Source organism: Protopterus annectens, chromosome 15.part0 (assembly GCF_019279795.1).
Source record: "Protopterus annectens isolate FY-2018-M chromosome 15.part0, PAN1.0, whole genome shotgun sequence".
NCBI classification, from domain to species: domain Eukaryota; kingdom Metazoa; phylum Chordata; order Ceratodontiformes; family Protopteridae; genus Protopterus; species Protopterus annectens.
This window is the reverse complement of record NC_056749.1, coordinates 362,591,068-362,610,245: the sequence shown is the minus strand read 5'-3', so window position 1 is coordinate 362,610,245 and position 19,178 is coordinate 362,591,068. Positions and strand designations below refer to the sequence as shown.

General features: G+C 40.3%; 1 protein-coding gene across 1 annotated transcript in view; it reads left to right on the top strand.

The window, feature by feature from the left end:
- Positions 1–19,178, top strand: part of CHRDL1 (chordin like 1) — a gene marked incomplete in the record, with an annotated part of 1,250,701 nt that overhangs the window by 1,121,995 nt on the left and 109,528 nt on the right. The window contains 1 exon segment of the mRNA XM_044057267.1: positions 15,801–15,890. Coding sequence (XP_043913202.1) covers positions 15,801–15,890 — 90 coding nt within the window.

Genomic DNA, 19,178 nt, shown 5'->3' with positions numbered 1-19,178 from the left:
AAAATATATTACTTTTTAAATACATTACTGGAATGCCAGTCAAAATCAAGCATAAGGAAAACAAGCAGCAGTCAACTCAAACCACTACTCCTTGCACTGCAGTTCTAATTATAATTTATATTCAGCTTTATAAAAGTACCAAGTAACATGTTGAAAGTAGCAATCTCTGTGATGCCCCCACTTGTAAAAATGTTTCTTTTCCAAAAAAAAACTGCTGCCTGACAACTATCTACTTTTTTCATAGTCATAGGTTTGCTCATAGGTTTGTACTAAGCTAACTTCCCTTGCGAGCCATTTTAAGCTTAGCCAAGTATCCCTTGTGAGACTCAAACCCTGCACCTTGTGTTTGTAAAGCAAACACCTTAACCATTAGGCCACCCTTCCAACCCCCATGGGGAAAACATGATCAAAGTAAAAAATGAACAGCAAACAAGAAACAAGCTCAAGATAAATTCCTTAAAGGATTACTGCACAGGTTATGGACCACACATGATAGATTGGCTTTCTGTTTAGTTTACGGGTAAAGCCTGCAAAGATGACTGCAAGTCTCCAACAAAGGTAATTAGCTTCTTTAAATGCTGTAATCCTGACCTTTATTACAAATACTGTCATATGCATTTCAGTACCCAAGGCGTATACGTTATCCAGTTATGTAAGTATCTCTGCATGATAACAACAAAAAGGCTTTCAATGTTGGTAATTCTTTAACAGTATGTTTATCAAAGCTTACTTGCATCTTGCAATCTCAGACAAACTTACCTGATGGTCATGAAAGCATTGCTACTTAAACACAGAGCAACGGGCACTTTCTGAATAATAAGAAGCATAAATCAACAGTGTAAAAATGACAGAAAACCAGAACGTTCTGCAAAATCAAGCAAGGACAGATGAAAAGCCACTGTAGTACTTGTATCTACCTTGGATGGGGGGATACGCTGCACACTTACACTGCATAACTGCTCCTTGCCTTGCTTGGACACATCCAGAGTCACTACCTGGGGGAGTGGGGTGCAACAAGTATGTCACAATTTGAAATGTCTCTGGCTGACTATGATGGCCCTGACACATTTGTCATATTTCTCAACCTCACAGCAAAATCTGGACAAAGCCATACATAGAAGTGGGACAAAGGCCCAAAAATAAGGGCAATATTTAAATATTGCTCTTATAAACTTTGTAATAGAATAATAGGTCTTGCATTAGTATGAATTTTCTGAAGGGTATGAAATCTGAAACTCAAATGTCTGTCATTATTTTCTAACTTCATTCTTTAATGATTTGCCACTAATTTGCCAGACAACCACAATTTTATGAAAAATGGACCAAAAAATGTGATGCAAAAATATAAAATAGCCACACAATACAGCTGGGAACCTGTCAAAGAAGGGATACTTTTTTAATATTAGTACTGTTAACTTGAGCAGCTGACAAAATAAACAAATCTACATGCATTTCTGAAATAAAAGTAATCTATAACTCTGATTATTAGTTATTTATTAATTGTAAAACCTCCACGTTTTCTTACAAAAAAATGCCATTTTGCAGAGGGGTTATTAGAGGGAGAGCAACATTTTGAGCCAAAATTGGGGACAGTTGAGAGGTTGGATATGCTTAATTTATAAAGCAATTTATTTGCACGTACCTCTCAACCTGTTAATGCAGGATATCTGGCCAAGCCAAATATATTGGGGTAACATATAAACAGTGCTAAAAATTGCTCTTATATAAACTTAGTTGATAGAATAACAGGTCTTGCTTTAGCATGCATTTTTCCGAATGTTATGAAGTCTGAAACTCAATGCCTGTCATTATTTAGTGACTTAATTCCTAAATGATTTGCCAGAAAACCACAAACTTTAGGAGGAATAAACCAAAAGCAAGAAGCAAAAATCTATTCATTCTGTGAAAATCTTGACAGTTGAGAGGTATAGTCCAGCTGGGGCTGTCTTTGAGTTTGCTGCCCTTCCCCTTCACAAAATCATGGTCGAATGGAGCCTCCCCTCTGCAGCCATTCCGATGTCCCATTACTTGGCTATTTCACCCCTTTTACTATACACACTGTTAGTGTGCATACTGCTTTACTTCTACAATGATTTGGATTTCATTTGAAAGTTCTATTTTGCATTTTACAGCACAGACACCAAGACATCTGCTAAACAAAGCAATGCAGTCTCTCAATGAAAATAGACTTGGCATTAAAACTTCTCTGCCCTTGAAACTCACATTAATTGAAACAGCATCGAAATCCACATTCATAGAAAATATATTTGGCTAGTACAAAGATTAACTTTGGGCTATTTTCAAATGATAGGCCCCTTGCACACAAAACATACATGTCTTGTGTTATACACCTTCCTGACTGTATTAAATTATATTCCTTGTATAATACAGTACAGTTAGAGGGTGTTTTAAATTTATTGTTTTGAACATTTTCCAATAAACAGTGAAACAAAATGCATGCACCAGTAATGGCAAAACTGCCAATTGAGAACATTTCCATTATAAAAGACTACTCAAACTTCTACAATCCACCAGTATCAGTAAATATGCACAATCTCTGCAGAAGTAATAGTCATCTAAATAATTCCACATTAAAGAGATCTGTAACTAATGAAGAGGTTGCTGCTAGCAAACAACTTTACATTTCATTGTTTCATCTAAAAATAAAGTGCTTGTTGCCTTTGAGGAATAAATTGCCTATGTTACATTAAAAAATGATAACCTAGTAATATTGCAGTAGGGAATGGATGGCAAACTGATGATAGGTTCATAGTTACTAGGTATCTTCACCAAAGAGGACATCCTTGGTACGGCAGCATCCACCACCTATGGCAGTAGAACCCACAGCCTTCTGCATCAAAAGCAAGTATACTACCTGCTATTCTATTAACAATGCAAGCCGACTCAGCATAAGCAGCACTAAACTTCTCTTCCCCTGCAGCTCTCACCTCCTTGTAAAATCTACTTGACACTCAATTGTATCTTTCAACTTTGCAGCACAAGAAATCTGAAAAAAGCCCACATTTATTGGGGGGGGGGGGCAAAAGCCCAAAAACAAGGGACATGTTTTAAACATTGCTTGTATAATCTTGGAAAGAATAAAATGCTGTGTTACCACCATACATTTCACTGCCAAGTCTTGAACCCAGGACCCTGTACAAAACAGAGCAACATACCACTATGCCAAATCAGCTGTTTTGTGAAAGAAAGAAAGACAAACTTAAATGGCTACCATTTAGTGAATTCAGTTCTCACCGTAGCTGTCAACCTCTTAGCACAAAACACCTGGACAAAGCCAGTATTGGGGGAATACAGCCCTCAGACATATTCATTGAATTCAGTTCTCACCATAGCTCACAACCTTAGCACAAACAACCTGAACAAAGTCAATAATGGGGGTAATACAGTCCCAAAAATAGGGACAAATTTCAAATATTCATCTTATAAACTTAGAAAATTGCTAGAATAAAAGGTTTTGCGTTACTGTGTATTTTCTGAAGAATATAGTCTGAAATTCAAATGCCTGTCAATTTTATTTATTTAACATTTGTTAAACAGGAAAGTCTGACTTGGAACAAAAGCCAATTTTCAGCAGAGGCCCAGGGAGAAATACTGCAGACACATGTCTTTGAAACATGGGAGGACACCAGAGCAAACCCACACAAACACAGAGAGGGCATGCAGACTCCACACAGAAGGCACCCAAGCAAATAATCAAACCAGAGAACCTCTAGCTGTGAGGCAACAATGCTACCACTGCACCATCAACTATTTAAGGAATTAAAAATTCATAAACCACAGATTTTATGAGGAGCAGAACAAAATATGAGGCAAAAAATTTGCAAAAGTTTCACAAATGGTGGTGGGTAGGAAATTCAGGCTCTTGTTACCTGCACCCAAGGTACAGGGTTCAAGCCTGAGGTATTTTTTCAGTATTTTGAACTTTAAAGATTTTGGCTTCAGTATTTTGAAATTCAAGATTATGAGCTTTCAAGATTTAAAAGCGGACTCATAATATAAATATATATAAATATATATATATATATATATATATATATAAATATATATATATATATATATATATATATATATATATATATATATATATACACACACAATATAAAAAGTGTACACACCCCTGTTAAAATGGCAGGTTTTTATGATATAAAAAAGAGACCACAATAAATCATTTCAAAACTTTCCCCACCTTTAATGTGACCTATAACCTGTACAATTCAATCGAAAAAAAACAAATCTGTTAGGGGAAACAATATAAAAAATAAAAAACAAACTTGCAATAAGCTGGCTGCACAAGTGTGCAGACACGTAAACTAATACTATGTTGAAGCACCTTTTGGTTTAATTACAACATTCATTCATTCTTGAGTACACACCTGCCATCAATTAATGAGACTCTGATTAACCACAAATAAAGTTCAGCTGTCCTAGTAAGATTTTCCTGTAATTTGCTCAGTTGCCTGCTATAGTAAAACCCATGATTCTCAGAGAGCTTACAATGCATCAAAGGGATCTCATTGTTGAAAGGTATCAGTCAGGAGAAGGGTACAAAAAAATTTCCACAACATTGGATATACCATGGAATACAGTGTAGATGGTCATCAAAAAGTGGAGAAAATATGGGACAACAGTGATGTTGCAAAGAACTAGATGCCCCTCCAAAATTGATGAAAAGACAAGATGAAAACTGGTCAGGGAGGCTGCCAAGAGACCTACAGCAACACTGAAAGAACTGCAGGAATTTCTGGCAAGTACTGGTTGTGTAATATATGTGACAACCATCTCCCGTATTCTCCGTATGTCTGGACTATGGGTTAGGGTTGCAAGACAGAAGCCTTTTTTAACACAGAAAAGCATCCAGGCCCAGCTAAAATGTGCAAAACAATACATCACGTCTCCCAAAAGCATGTGGGAAAATGTGTTATGGTCTGATGAGACCAAGGTTGAACTTTTTGGCCACAATTGCAAAAGGTACATTTGGCGCAAAAACAGCATTTCACATCACCAAAATAACACCATCCCCACAGTGAAGCATGGTGGTGGCAGTGTCATGCTTTGGGTTTGCTTTTCTTCAGCTGGAACTGGGGCTTTAGTCAAGGTGGAGGGAATGATGAACAGTTCCAAATGCCAGTCACTTTTGGCCCAAAACCTTCAGGCATCTGCTAGAAAGACGAAGTTGAAGTGGAATTTCACCTTTCAACACAACAGTGACCCCAAAGTTACAAACACACATTCAAATCAACAAAAGAATGGCTTCACCAGAAGAAATTTAAAGTTTTGGAATGGCCCAGCCAGAGCCCAGACCTAAATCCAATAGAAAATCTGTGGGGTGACCTGAAAAAGGCTGTGCACAACAGATGCATTCGCAATCTGACAGATTTGGAGCACTTTTGCAAGGAAGAGTGGGCAAATATTGCCAAGTCAAGATTTGCCATGCTGATAAACTCCTACCCAAGAAGGCTGAATGCTGTAATTAAATCAAAAGGTGCTTCAACAAAGTTTTAAGGGTGTGCACATTTATGCAACCAGCTTATTGTACGTTTTTTATTTTTTATATTTTCCTCTATCAGATTTGTTTGTTTTTCAATTGAATTGTACAGGTTATAGGTCACATTAAAGGTGGGAAAAGTTTTGAAATGATTTATTGTGGTCTCATTTTTTATATAACAAAAACCTGGCCATTTTAACAGGGGTGTGTACACTTTTTATACCCACTGTATGTGTGTGTCTTTTTTTAATCTGTAGCAAACCATTTGCTGCAGTTTATGCCCTGCCAGCAGGGAGTGCTATGGTGCTCATGTTTTAATTAAAAAATATATATCTTTTAAACCATAACAAACTGCTTGTTACAGATGTTGCAAACAGTTGCTACAGTATATACTCTGCATGCAGAGTGCACTACAGTACTAAGGTTTTAGTTAAAAAAACAAACTTCAAACTGCGGTTGCTACAATTTAGACCACACATGGCTACAGCATTCAAGTTTGACTGCAAATGGAATACTGGTTTTAAATGTCGGTATTGGATTAAAGAGGACCTAACTGATCATGCCTCCAAAACTTTGCACGCAGGGCAGTTGCCCCTCTCGCCCCATGCTATGCTATTGACTAGTGGTTCCTTTTCAGTATTTGTAGGTTTAGTCTGTTACTACTTTAGGACAAGAGCGATGCAAATATAATTACCCCCCTTTTTGTACAACCACGCAACATTCACCTGCTGATTTCTAGTCCATTGCACTGTAGTAACATCTTACCGAGTTGTGCAACATGATTGCATACAGTTCTGGTATTGGTAATGATTTTTGTATTAAATATTTAAGTAATAATGTATGTATTCTTGTAAATAATGTTTTATATTTACTTATTCAGCATCACACCTTAGCTATGTACTATAGGTGCAATCTTTCTCAAGTGCTTTAATGACAGTGTTGTTTTTTTTTTCCCCTTGTATTCCTATGTGCATTTCTTAATTGTTTTTGTGTTCCAAATCGAGACTGAAAAGGGTCCCTGTAAAAGCTAAGTTATCCAGTTAAAAAATAATAAATAAATCAAGACTTTACTCATCTGAGTCTTGATGTAAAGCATACCCTTACACATTTGTTTTTTCCCATTTTTGCATATATATCAACAGGATTTGTATGGTATACCCATAGTTGTATCTTATGCCATAACTACTGCATCATAAAGCAAATTACAAAATAGATGACAAAGGTAGATTTTAATACATAACGGATCGACTACTGAAATTTCCACATAAGCTGTACGAGCTTGGGATGCATTACTGGGCAGTGCCCTAAATTTTAACCTACCGTCAGGGTAGTCTCTACCTTACTAACTGTGTTGCCTCAATGTTCATAGTATCATTATTAACTTCTCACATTCTTGCTGTGATGCCATGGAACCAGTCTTCATCTTTCTTATTTGGCTAATGAAATTCAGTATTGTTAAGACAGACTCTGTATTGCATTTTAGTGTGGCTATAACCTCCATGTTCCAGGTATTTAGAATCACAGCACTTTGTAATTTGTTGGGACAAACTTCTAAATAACATCCTGCAATCCATAACAATGTATTTTCTAATGAGCCCTTTGTTTTTGGTGTTAAGCATTGATAAGTGCTTTGTAAATGAATGTGAAATGTAGAATTTGTATAAACAGAAATGCCATTCTTTATGTTGAGTAACTCTTATGTGCACTTATTTCACAGGCATCCATTTCAGCAATATTCCAGTATTTTATGATGAATAAAGGGGAAGTTCATTTTGGGGGAATGGGTTAAGTCCTCAGCCTCAGATACCTCAAAAGCATGTTCAGATTATATCTTATTGGAAACAAGAACAGCAAGTCCCACGCACGTACAGCAATGTGCACGCCCCATCTAAAATTATGTAAATCCAAAAAAATACATAGGCTAGCACTAGATTCCACCAAAAGAATTTTTAATACACAAATGTATGGGCATAAGTACCCGTGTATGAATACACAAAATAACTAACACCCAAAAGGGAATCTAAAAACTTGGAGGGCTGGTTTAACCATTACAAAAAGGGCAAGTTGATATATAAAAGTTTGCAAAGTACATTATTAGGTGGCCCAGTAATGGGTAGTTTCCCATGTGGACACTGCAGATTTTGCAATATGGTCCCTAAACAAAGTTCATTCATGTCCTTCAGTTGTCCTAAAGTATATGATATAAAAGTTTGTGGAAATTGTAGTAGCGATTGGGTGATTTATTTGGTAAATTGTACTTGCTCAGCTTTTTATATTGGGCAAACTTCTCACCCATTTAAACTCAGAATATCAGAGCATATGAGTGACATCAAATGTCATAGAAATACAAATGCTCTATACAAACATCAGGTTTTACATCCATCTGCTAGGTTTAGATTTACAGTGATAGAATATATAAACCAAACACTACTACAGAAAATTTGCATTCCCTTTTGGATTACAAAGAAAAAATGTGGATAATCACATTGGGTGGCCTATTTTCTCCAGGACTCAATGAACAATTGTGATTGGATAATTGTGTGATGCACCATTTGATTGTGATGTGTGTGTGTGTGTGTGTATATATATATATATATATATATATATATATATATATATATATATATATATATAAAATGATTGCAGCCTTAATTGTTGTATTGCCTTGATGAAGGCTTTATGCTGAAACCGGTATGCATCATCATCTTTTGGGTATTAGTTATTTTGTGTATTTATACATGGCTACTTATGCCCATACATTTTTGTATTAAAAGTTCTTTTGGTGGAATCTAGTGCTGGCCTATGTGTTTTTCCAGATCATATCTTAGCCATAACCATAGTAATAGAAGGTTTGAAATATCTGTTTGTGTATGTTGACACCAGTGCTAGAAAGCATAGTTATATTTCATTGCAGAGTTGTTAGTATTTGTCTTTTCCTACAGCAGAAGTGGTAGGAGGGGTGGTAATAACATAGAAGATTATGAGCAGGTTGCCGATCATAACCAGTTTATGTGTTCGAGACATGGATGCCAAGAAATGGACCTCAAGAATGAAGCTTGAGAGGTGAATCTTGGCATCCATGTCAGGAACACACTGTGTTATAATCGGAGACCCAATTATAATTCTTTATAGTACATAAAGCTTTATTTGCTTCATGTACTACTAGTTACAGAAAAAAGTGGCAAAATGTTTTGCCGGTTTTCAAAGCTGTAAAGCACTTTGCAAACACTCAGAAAAGCAGTAATATATGCTTCTGTGTTTCAGAAAGTCAAGGAGACATTGCTGACACAGACAGGCAGAAACAAGTCTACTTTTAATTCTTCTGCTGTTGTTTGCTGGTCAGAATTGGCAGATGTAACTGCCTGGCATGATACCTGATCTTAAAAAGTGAAGCAGGGAGTACTTAACATTTGTTAATATCAGGTGAAGTGCTTAACTGATTTGTCTTTTTCCAGATTTTGGAGCATAATCATTGCTGTCCTTGTACAACACATCTCTTAGCGTCTGACAGAGATTAGTCATATATTATTTTAAATTCATATCCCATCAAATCCCTTCCATTGAAAACAGAACAAGGTTTTGGCCATTTGATCTTACTACGCCCAAGTTGCTCTCTGGCACTGAGGTTTCTAAACAGTAGAGGGTTACCATTAGGATGGGCTGACACCATTTGTCTAGGCTCGTGAACTTAGATGCTTGATGCAATGTCAGTCTCACCTTTATTCTCACTTGTGGGTCGGATCCGTCTCAGCCATTTCTCCAGCTCAAGGTCTTCAGCAAAGCTTGTGGGCCTTATTCTTTACCCATAATTCAACCCCATAATTGCCTCAGATCTCATTTGCCATGCAGTGAAGAGGTTGAACAGCACAGCTCTGGGCTAAGTACTTTTTTTGTCTAGATTATTTGGTATAAAGTTATCTTTTTTCCTTTCTTCTACAAATAACTAAATTAGTTTTTCCCATTTACTTCTGTACCCAGCTCTTTCCCTTATTTGATGTCTGTTTTAGTTAGAAGGTGTCTAAGGAATGTCCATTTTTAGTTAGATGACATTCCTTTCTTCTTCTTCTTTTTACTTCTTTCTTGTATAAAAAAATTACTTAGTAGTATATGTTTATACTTCTAGTTTAGTGTGTGTGTGTGTCTGTGTCTAAAGTCCATTTAAGTTAGAGAACTTGCTGTGCAAGATTGGGAGTGACTGCTTATTTTTGTCTTTCCCTCCCTCTTCCTTAGTCATGCTGCAGAAACAGGAAGGTAAGCCCTTGGGTTTCAGAAAATGTGAAAAATGCAGTAAGAAGATGCCCCTTAGCGAGTCGCACATCTTATGTGTATATTATTTGGGGCCTTTTCATCTGCAAGAGTCTTAATCCATATTCCGCAGTTTTAACCAGCAGGCATTAATGGAACGTAAAAATAAACTTATTTTGAAAGGCCTTTTGAAGTCCCCTTTTTCTGAGGCTATATCTCCAAAATCTTCTGACAAACCCACAAAAAGACCTTCATCAGAGCCGAGATCCTTATCAGAGCCAAAGCTGAAGATTCCAAAGTTAACAGAGCCGAAGACTCCATCAGAGTACACATCTCCCCTTGGTTTCAAAACTCCATTGGAGCAGGGAATTACATTGGCATCAACTGCTGCCAACAGAGCATAGACATAGGAGCCAATCTCCCTCTGTTGAAAAGATTTCTTCTCGGCTCCCTTCTCTACTACTTGCTAGATCTAGGTCATCTACCCTGTCCACTAGGTCTACCAAGAGTTTATCTGATGAAGACATGGATAGGGTCATAGAGAGACTTTTGAAGACACCTGCTTTGGCCAAACTACTGTTGGATCCAAGCCCAAAGGAATCAGGTCAGATTCAAACCACCTATTCTGTTGCAGTTCCTCCTCTGATCTGTCCCCTTGCTTTGGAGGTGGAAGATTCCGATATCCAGGTTGTGTCGCTGTTGAGTCCAGGTCCCATTCCTTCCTCAAATCTGATATCTGCCCCCAGGTGTCTCTATGCCTTTGAAGCAGGAGACCCAACACTCCCCTATTGGGTCCACGGAGACTTTTCGGATCTTATCAGAAATGACTGTCTGGGGGCCTTGGCATGGGTGAGTTTGGCTAGTACCTCTGCTTCCAGAGCTGCTCTCTTCTGCTCTGGAGATTCCTTCAGCTCAGACAACTTGTCTGTCAGATCTTAGGAGTTATTTGGAGTGGAGAGGGACTGTGTTTGAGGCAATGAGGTGGACTTTGACTACTTTGCGGTCTGAGACATGATCTACTTCGGTTCTTTCTCCCTCTTTAGTCGGGATGTCTTTGTCTTCTCATGTGCCCTCTCCACAGGTCCGCAGAGATGTTAGGCCTCAGTATGGACCTCAGGGTACTGCCCCCTCTTCCAAAACCTCTCCAGAGAATCCCACTGAAGAGGTCTCTAAGAAGAGGACATGCAATAGGAACCATCTTGATGCCCCAGAGGAGTCTATCACATTTGACACTGACCTCGATGAAGCAGAAGGGTCTCCACGATCACCTCCTGAAGATGTCTCCTTTGTAGACATCCTAGAAATCTTAAAACAGAGAGGTGATTGGCAGTCCTCCACCCCTTTGGCTGAGGAGTCTGTCTTTCTGAAGGCCTTTGCATCTCACCCATCAAATTCTTGGGTGACTCCTTTTGACGAGCTTGTGGAATTAACCTCGCAAAAGATTTGGGAGACCCCAGACACCATAGATCTTACTACTAGGAGGCCAAATAACTTTATTACTCCCCCAAAAGAAAGTTTGTTAGAGTGTAGGGGTTGATGCCATGGTCATGGCAGCAGCCACAAAGAAAAAACTCTCAAACAAGTTCCTCTATCCATCATCCTAATAAGGACTCTAGGATTATGGATAGGTATGGGAAGAGTGTCTTCTCATCAGCGACCTTTGCCTTGTGGTCTTTGAATTATCTCACCCACTTCACTAGACTGCAGAGGGACCTGATTAAAGAATTGTCTGACTCCCTCCAAGGGGCCGTAGCTGATGTGGCTGCAGATAAAATCAGTGTTCAGCTTGCCACCTTGAATTCAGTTAACTCATCCATGACACTCATTTCTTATGCAGCACATGGAATGAGTTGGGCACCAGGCTCAGTTATCTCTCTTAGGAGGCAGGCATGGATGCACCTTTGCAATTTCTTGAAGCCCTTCAAGTCTTCCTTCATTAATGCCCCTTTTGATGGCTCTTCCCTTTTTGGGCTGAAAGTGAAGGAAGCGCTCACCAGGTGTGAGCAAGAGGGCAAGTTAGTAGTTGGAAAATGTGGTTCAGAAAATGTCAAAGATCTTACCAAGACACAAGGTGAAGGTTCCCCCAGAGTCAGAGGCGGGGAACAATAATGGAAGATGCCACCCCTGTGGCAGAGAAGGCCCAGAAAACCAGGGCACCAGAGAATCTTTCTTTAGGAGACCCTTTCAGCACTCCTGAAGGAGTGCCCAATTGCTCTCCTCTGGAGGCAGTCAGGGGTCAATTGTCTGCACTAAGAAACCTGGCTAAAGATAAATGATGCAGGATATAATATCCAAAGGATACATCATTCACTTCTGCTTTTCTATCCCCATAAACAAAGCAGTTCCAGATGTTCAAACCAGTCAAAAGGAGCAAGCAACAATAGACATCCAAAAGTTGCTAAGAAAAAGAGTCATCCAAGAAGTCCCCGCAGACCAGAGAAGATCTGAAACTTTCTCAAGATTGTTTTTGGTTCCAAAGAGGGCAGGAAACTGGGGGCCCCTTTTGGATCTCAACAATCTAAACAAATAACTAAAAAAAGACCAAGTTCCGGATGGTGTCAGTGCAGTCAATGCTTCCATTTCTGGAGAAAGACAGTTGGATGTGCTTTATATAGCTTCAGGACATGTACTGCCATATTTGAATGGACAGGTGGTCCAGGAGGTTCTTGCACCTTTGGCTGGGAGCCAGAAACTTCCATTTTCGAGCTCTGCCCTTTGGTCTCACTACAGCCCCCAGAGTGTTCACCAAATGTATGGTAGTAGTAGCGGCTCACTTGAAATGCAAAGGATTCCGCATGTTTCCATACCTGGATGACTGTCTTATAACTGCCCTGATCAGGCATCATTTACTCCAATAAGGAATTATGTTCTTCAACTCTGCTCCTCTCTGGGTATTACTGTGAATTATGAAAAATCTGCATTACAGACATCTCAAAGCTTAGTGTTCATAGGAGCAGAGATACACTACCACTCGAATAGCAAAACTTCCACAGGACAGAGTAGATGACCTCTGTCATTTTGTCATAATACTAATAAAGAAGTCAAAAGCCACTGCAAAACTAGTTCTCTGGTTCCTAGGTAAAAATGGCTGCATCAATGGTACTAATTCCACTAGCTCGCCTTCACATGAGGGTTCTCCAGTGGCTGCTTTTTGCACAATGGTCAATCTTGGAAGTTCCTATGTCCCACAAGATTATGATAAACAATGCCTGCAGAAAAGATCTCCAATGGTGGATTCATTCAACTTTAGTGCCTCAGCCATCCATTCATTCCTATCTGTTCATTCTTCCTCAACCTCTGGCCATGGTGAGCATGAACGCTTCCCATAGGGTGGGGGTGGGGTATTTTGTCTGGAAGACAGTTCAAGGCATTTGGAAAGAACATGAGTCTCATCTGAATAGAAATGTCCTAGAGATGAGAGTTTTGCTTTTACCATTGCAAGCATTCCAGAACTGTCTTCCTCTGGGAACGATAGCAATCCAGTCGGACAGTATGTCTGTAGTGTGTTTATATAAACAAACAGCAGGGAACCAGATTATACCCACTTTGTCAAGAAGCTCTCAGGGTCTGGCATTGGGCAATAGCCTCCAGTCACTTTCTAATAGCAACACACATCCTGGGGAGATCCAACGTCGTTATGGACAAGCTGAGCAGAGCCATTCTGTGGCTGCACAAGTGCTCCCTTAATCAGAAAGTTACAGGAATGATCTTCATTGCATCACCCAACAATGCCAAATGCAGCAACTACTTCACCCTGATCCCCCCAATGGGGGAGTCACCAAGGGATGCCCTTGTTCATGACTGGACCCAGGACTTCTTTACACTTTTTCCCCAAGCCCACTAATCCCAAAGCTTCTGCAAAAAGCTAGTCTGTTGGAGACAACTATTATCCTAATTGCTCCCTACTGGCCTTGTCAAATCTGGTTCCATTTTCTTCAGCCTCATCTTCGAGATGAAGCCTGGATTCTGGACCCAGTTCCAGACCTCCTGACATATCCATCAGGGATGGTTTATCTCAACCTAGACACCCTAAAATTGACAGCTTGGCTGCTCCAGTTCCCCTAGTTGCCAGGTTTCCATCCTTCTCCTCCCCAGTCAAGCATATTATATTATCGTCTCATAAAACATCTACTCAAAAACTTTACAAAAGTAAATGGAGGTTTGTTCTATGGGCAAACAGTAATAGAGCAGATCCTTTTACAGCACCAGTTCACTCTATTTTACAGTTTCTATCAGAGATCTACAATGGTGGAACAGCGGCAGCTACAGTTAAAATTCAACTAGCTGCAATTTCTAATTTCCATATAGGAGAAAATGATCATTCTATCATGTCACACAGACTTTGCAAAGCATTTTTGAAGGGCACTGTTATGTTAAGACCTCCATATAAGCATGGAATGCCACTTTGGGATCTCAATTTCATCTCATCTCCCCTTTTGAACCTTCAGCTACATGTGACTTAAAATTTCTTTCCTGGAAAATTCTCTTTTTGGTGGCTATTACTTCAGCCAGAAGAGTATCTGAGTTACAGGCCCTGTCCACAAAGCCTCCACATCTAGTCTTCTACAAAGACAGAGTTTTGTTACGTACTTAACCCATCCTTTCTACCCAAGGTTGTGATGGAGAATACCCTTAACCAATCTATAGACCTCCCAGTTTTCTTTCCCAACTTCCAAAATAAAGGAGTGTATTTCTTGCATCTCCTAAATGTTCATAGACAGTTATGTTTCTATTTACATAGAACTTCAGAAATAAGAAAATCAGATCAGCTCTTTGTCTCTTATTGTGATCCAGAGGTGGTCAATCAGTTTCAGAAGTAAGTTTATCTCTAAGGTTAACATTATGCATATTCTGCATTTATAATTCAAACAATAGAGTTCTCCCAAAGGTGGTTAAAGCTCATTCCACTAGCTCTGCAGCCATCTCTGCATCTTTTCAGGCTAGATTATCACTGGATAATATCTGCGCTGTAGCTACTTGGGCAAAATCTCATACATTTATTACTCATTACAAAGTGGATTTGACATCTAGTAGTAGAGCCTCCTTTGGTTCTATGGTTTTGAGGAATATTCTCCCATGAGCCACCTGAGAGTTTAGTTTCTTGGGACGCGTTTGCACAAGTGAGAATAAAGGCAAGATTGAAACGTCACATAAAGAAGTTATGTTCTTACCATAACGTTCCATGTGTGTTGTCCTTCTCGTCCTTTAATCTCACAACCCTCCCTCCTTGCCCCCTGCCTATACTACTGGTAGACTGAAGAACACAGTTGTAATTCAGCAGGACCATATAGCCTCAGAGAAATATGCCTTCTCAACTTGATAATTCATGGTTGTATGTATAGGTATGGATATACACTCTCATAGGTATCTACATGATGATACTATATAAGTTCTTCTTCTGTGTGCTGCTGGGGACAAACAAGATCCAAGTCAATTACAGGGTTGAATTATAGGTAAAGAACGAGGCCCATGAACTTTGCTGAAGACCTCGAGTTGGAGAAATGGCCAAGATGGATCTGACACATCGGATCCAACCTACAAGTGAGAATAAAGGATGAGCTGGACAACACACATGGAACGTTATGGTAAGAACATAACTTCTTGTTTTGTTTCATACATGTTTAATTAAAGCAGTATTATAAAATGAATACAGTATTTTTATCAGATTAAGAACATAACCACCTTCACGGTAAACTCTCTCAGCCAAAATATAATAAATTAAATAATCCATGAGACTGTGAATGACTGAGAATGAAGCAGAGCAATGCGAGCGAAATAAAGATATCCAAACTTCAGTAAAAATCCAAAACTCTGAGACACTCGTGGAAATACAAAAGCATCTACTTGTGTATTTCCACGAGTGTCTCAGAGTTTTGGATTTTTACTGAAGTTTGGATATCTTTATTTCGCTCGCATTGCTCTGCTTCATTCTCAGTCATTCACAGTCTCATGGATTATTTACAGTATTTTTATGTTTTGATTTTACTTTAGAATGTTTCATATCTTCCTGGCACTTTTCCCTAAAAGCTTTTATATTTCTTTACTGTAGGTGTTTTGCACAACTTTCACACTGAAAATATGTCAAAAAAAGATTTCAGAGAACTGCAGCAGTTTAAACCATTGACTAGAACAACACAAAGTAAGTGATAACTGTTTCTCTGCATTCCTTTTTGAATGTGTTATGCAGGTTATGAAAAAAATAGTTACATTCAGACTGACTCCTGAGTATTATTTTGTGTTACTCCCATCTATGGCTGATGAGGATATCTTTTAAAAAGACACTAAAAATCATTATTTCCAAAACATGTTAACATGCATTTGTAAACTAAATGGTTGGAAGTAGTGAAACTTTATTGCCAGAGCTTGGTATTGACAGTAACAATTGTTTTGTAAAGAAATACTCCAATACAAATTCAAGAGTGTGATGATACATGATTGTACCCTGGGAGTTTAAGAAAAAAGAGCAGATACAGTGACACTCAATATAAATAGGACCAAAATTTGTCTAATTCTCTTCAGCAATTTGTAGAGCCATAGCTAGCATATTTTGTGATGTCAAACTGTGCCTGCTTTTTGAACCAATTATAAAGCTTGAAGTTCTTATTCTGTGATGCGTCTGGCCATGTCATGCCATAGCCAGTCCCACTAAATTAACTGGTTATATCAAAATGTGCATAAGAATCAGTTCATCAGAAATTAAAACATATATACCAGTCCAGACAGTGCTGTGATTTAACACAGAGCAATAAATAAAACCAGTAGGGAGGGGTCATTCTGTTTCATTCTGTCTACCAATTATTGGCAATGCAAGATTCTCTCCATGTCTTTCCATTCTATCCATGTTCATTGTTGTTTTCTACCAAGCCACATTGAGACATGGGTTTAGACAGAAGACCAGCTGACCCATATAATCATGTCATATCAAGAATGTGGATGCAACATCCGAACTGAACCATAAGGAAGCTGTAAACTTGTACCAAGTGAAGGTATTCATTCCAAAACTTGACTGATACAAAATGATGTTTGTGGTATGAAGCTGACTTGTACTTCCCTCATCCTCATACAGGACTTTTGGTTTGGAGTCAAGACAAGTGAAAATTGTTTTAGAATGATGTCCAGCAGCTCTTGCATTATACTATGACACAGTAGAACAGAACAAAATTGAACACCCACAGTTGAACTACAAATTGGAAACTAATAATGTTAAGTTGTCAATCTCGCCTTCATTCTTGCTTGATGGGTTCGGAGCCGATCCTCGGCTCCGACTCGGCACTTGCTAAGCTCGAGAGTCACTTTTACCAGCTCGAGGCAGCCCCATATCCCATGATGCAAGGCGGTAAGTACCCAGATCTCGTTTGCCGCTTCGCTTATGAGGTCCTCCTTTTACCAGCTCCTGGTAAGTGATTTGTTACTTCGCTATTTTAGCCCCTTTTAACTAAAAAACCCTTTATTGTTAGTTTTATTTTAGTTTTAAACATTTTCTGACAGAAAATTATCTGTCTCTCCTTATTTTTTTAGTCAGAACTATCTCCCATCCCCCCCCCCCCCCCCCGTTAGGGTGTGTGTGTGTGTTTTTTAGTTATACCTTTTGGTATATTTAATTTAATTTGTTTGACTGGTGTGTGTGTCTGTGTTTGCACCATGTCTAAAGAAAGGGTCTCAGGCTTTAAGAAGTGTGACTCGTGCTGTCAGAAAATGTCTCTGACAGACGGTCACACTTCTTGCCTGTACTGCCTGGGGCCTCTTCACCTGCAGGACTCCTGTGCTATTTGTCATTCTTTCAGCCAGAGAGTCCTGCAGGAAAGAAGAAATAAATTGATTTTGAGGGGCCTTCTTAAGCCGGAGGGCTCTCCGGCTAAGTCGGCTCCATCCAAGACTGCCAAGTCTTCCAAGGCCCATGCTTCTGTGTCAAAGCCTGCAGCCTCGGCTCCGACTGTTCTGAGCCGATCGGCTCTGGCTGGAGCCGATTCTGGCTTCGGCACCGATGGCTATCGGTGCCGATTCTGGTTCGACCACCGATTGTCGGCTCCGATCGGTTCCGACCACCATGTGGCTCAGGCATCGGTGTCGGCTCCGATCGGCTCCGACACCGTTACTTTTGTGGCTGTATCGGCTCCGGCTGGAGCCGATGCATCGAGGCTACCTGTTGGCTCCGAGTTGTCGGCTCCGACAGGTTCAATAGTTTCATCGGTTCCGATGGCTCCTTCGAGGAAGAGGTCTAGGTCTCCTTCCTTGGAGCCGATACTTTCGGCTCCGGCTTCGCCTCTCCTCTCGGAACGGAGCCATCGGAGCCGATCTTCAAGGTCATCCAGGCTTTCTGACCATGACTTAGAGAGAGTGGTCAGTAGATTACTTAAGTCACAGGCACTGGCCCAAATGTTACATAGTCCGTCTCAACAGACGACTATTGGTCCACACCCCATTGCAGTTCCTCCTTCAACTCTACCCCAGAGCTTGGAGTTGGAGTCTTCGGGAATGGTTACTGCTACGGTTGAAGGACAGATACCTCCTTCTGTTCCTTCAGCCTCTACTCTTATCTCCTCTTCGAGACCTTCCTTAGAGGGATTCAGTGGCCGGGCTTCCATGGTCTCCTCCGAGGGGGTGAGTGGCATCGGACCCTTGTCCGAGCCCGCTCTTCCCCTTGGAGCCTCGGCCTTGGTGAGCTCGGCTCCGACATCTGCCTCGGAGACTTCCCTTTCGGTGGTCCCTGGAGTTCCTAGCTCTTCGGAACGGGTTCTCTCGGACCTTCCTGGGAGGGGAGCATTCGAGGTGATTAAGAGTGTGCTGGCCACTGGTATCAGCCAGCAGTCTGTTCCCTTAGCTCCTCCCTCTATAGTGCCTGTGGACATCTCTGCCACTTCTCTTGCTACAGGACCCAGAGATCCTCCGCCTCAGGTTTCCCCATTGGGAATTTCCCCCTCTTCCGAGGATTCTCCTGATGTTTGGGAGATCCTCCTAGGAAGAGGACTTGTAACAGGAAGCATATAGTCTCCCCGGACCCTATCACTGCAGATACTGACTTTGATGAGTCAGAGGGATCCCCAAGATCCCCTCTGAGGATGTCTCCTTCTCAGACATCCTAGAACTCCTTAGACAGAGGGAAACTGGCCCACCAATAATCCCTCTGAGGATGAGTCAGTATACCTAGAGGCGTTTGAATCTCAGCCCTCCACCTCCTGGGTGTCTCCGCCTTTCGACCCCCTTATGCAGGTTATTGCCCGAAGGCGTGGGCTGCTCCTGTCTCTGTAGGGCCAGTCCCTAGGAGGCCTTCAGAATTTATTACTGCCCCGGGTGATAAGCAATTGCTCACTAAGGGTGTCCCGCTGATGCCATGGTGGTGGCTGCTGCCACCAAGAAGGAACTTGCAGATCCTTCCGTGCCGTCCATCCTCCTAATAAGGACTCTAGGACCATGGATAGGTACGGTA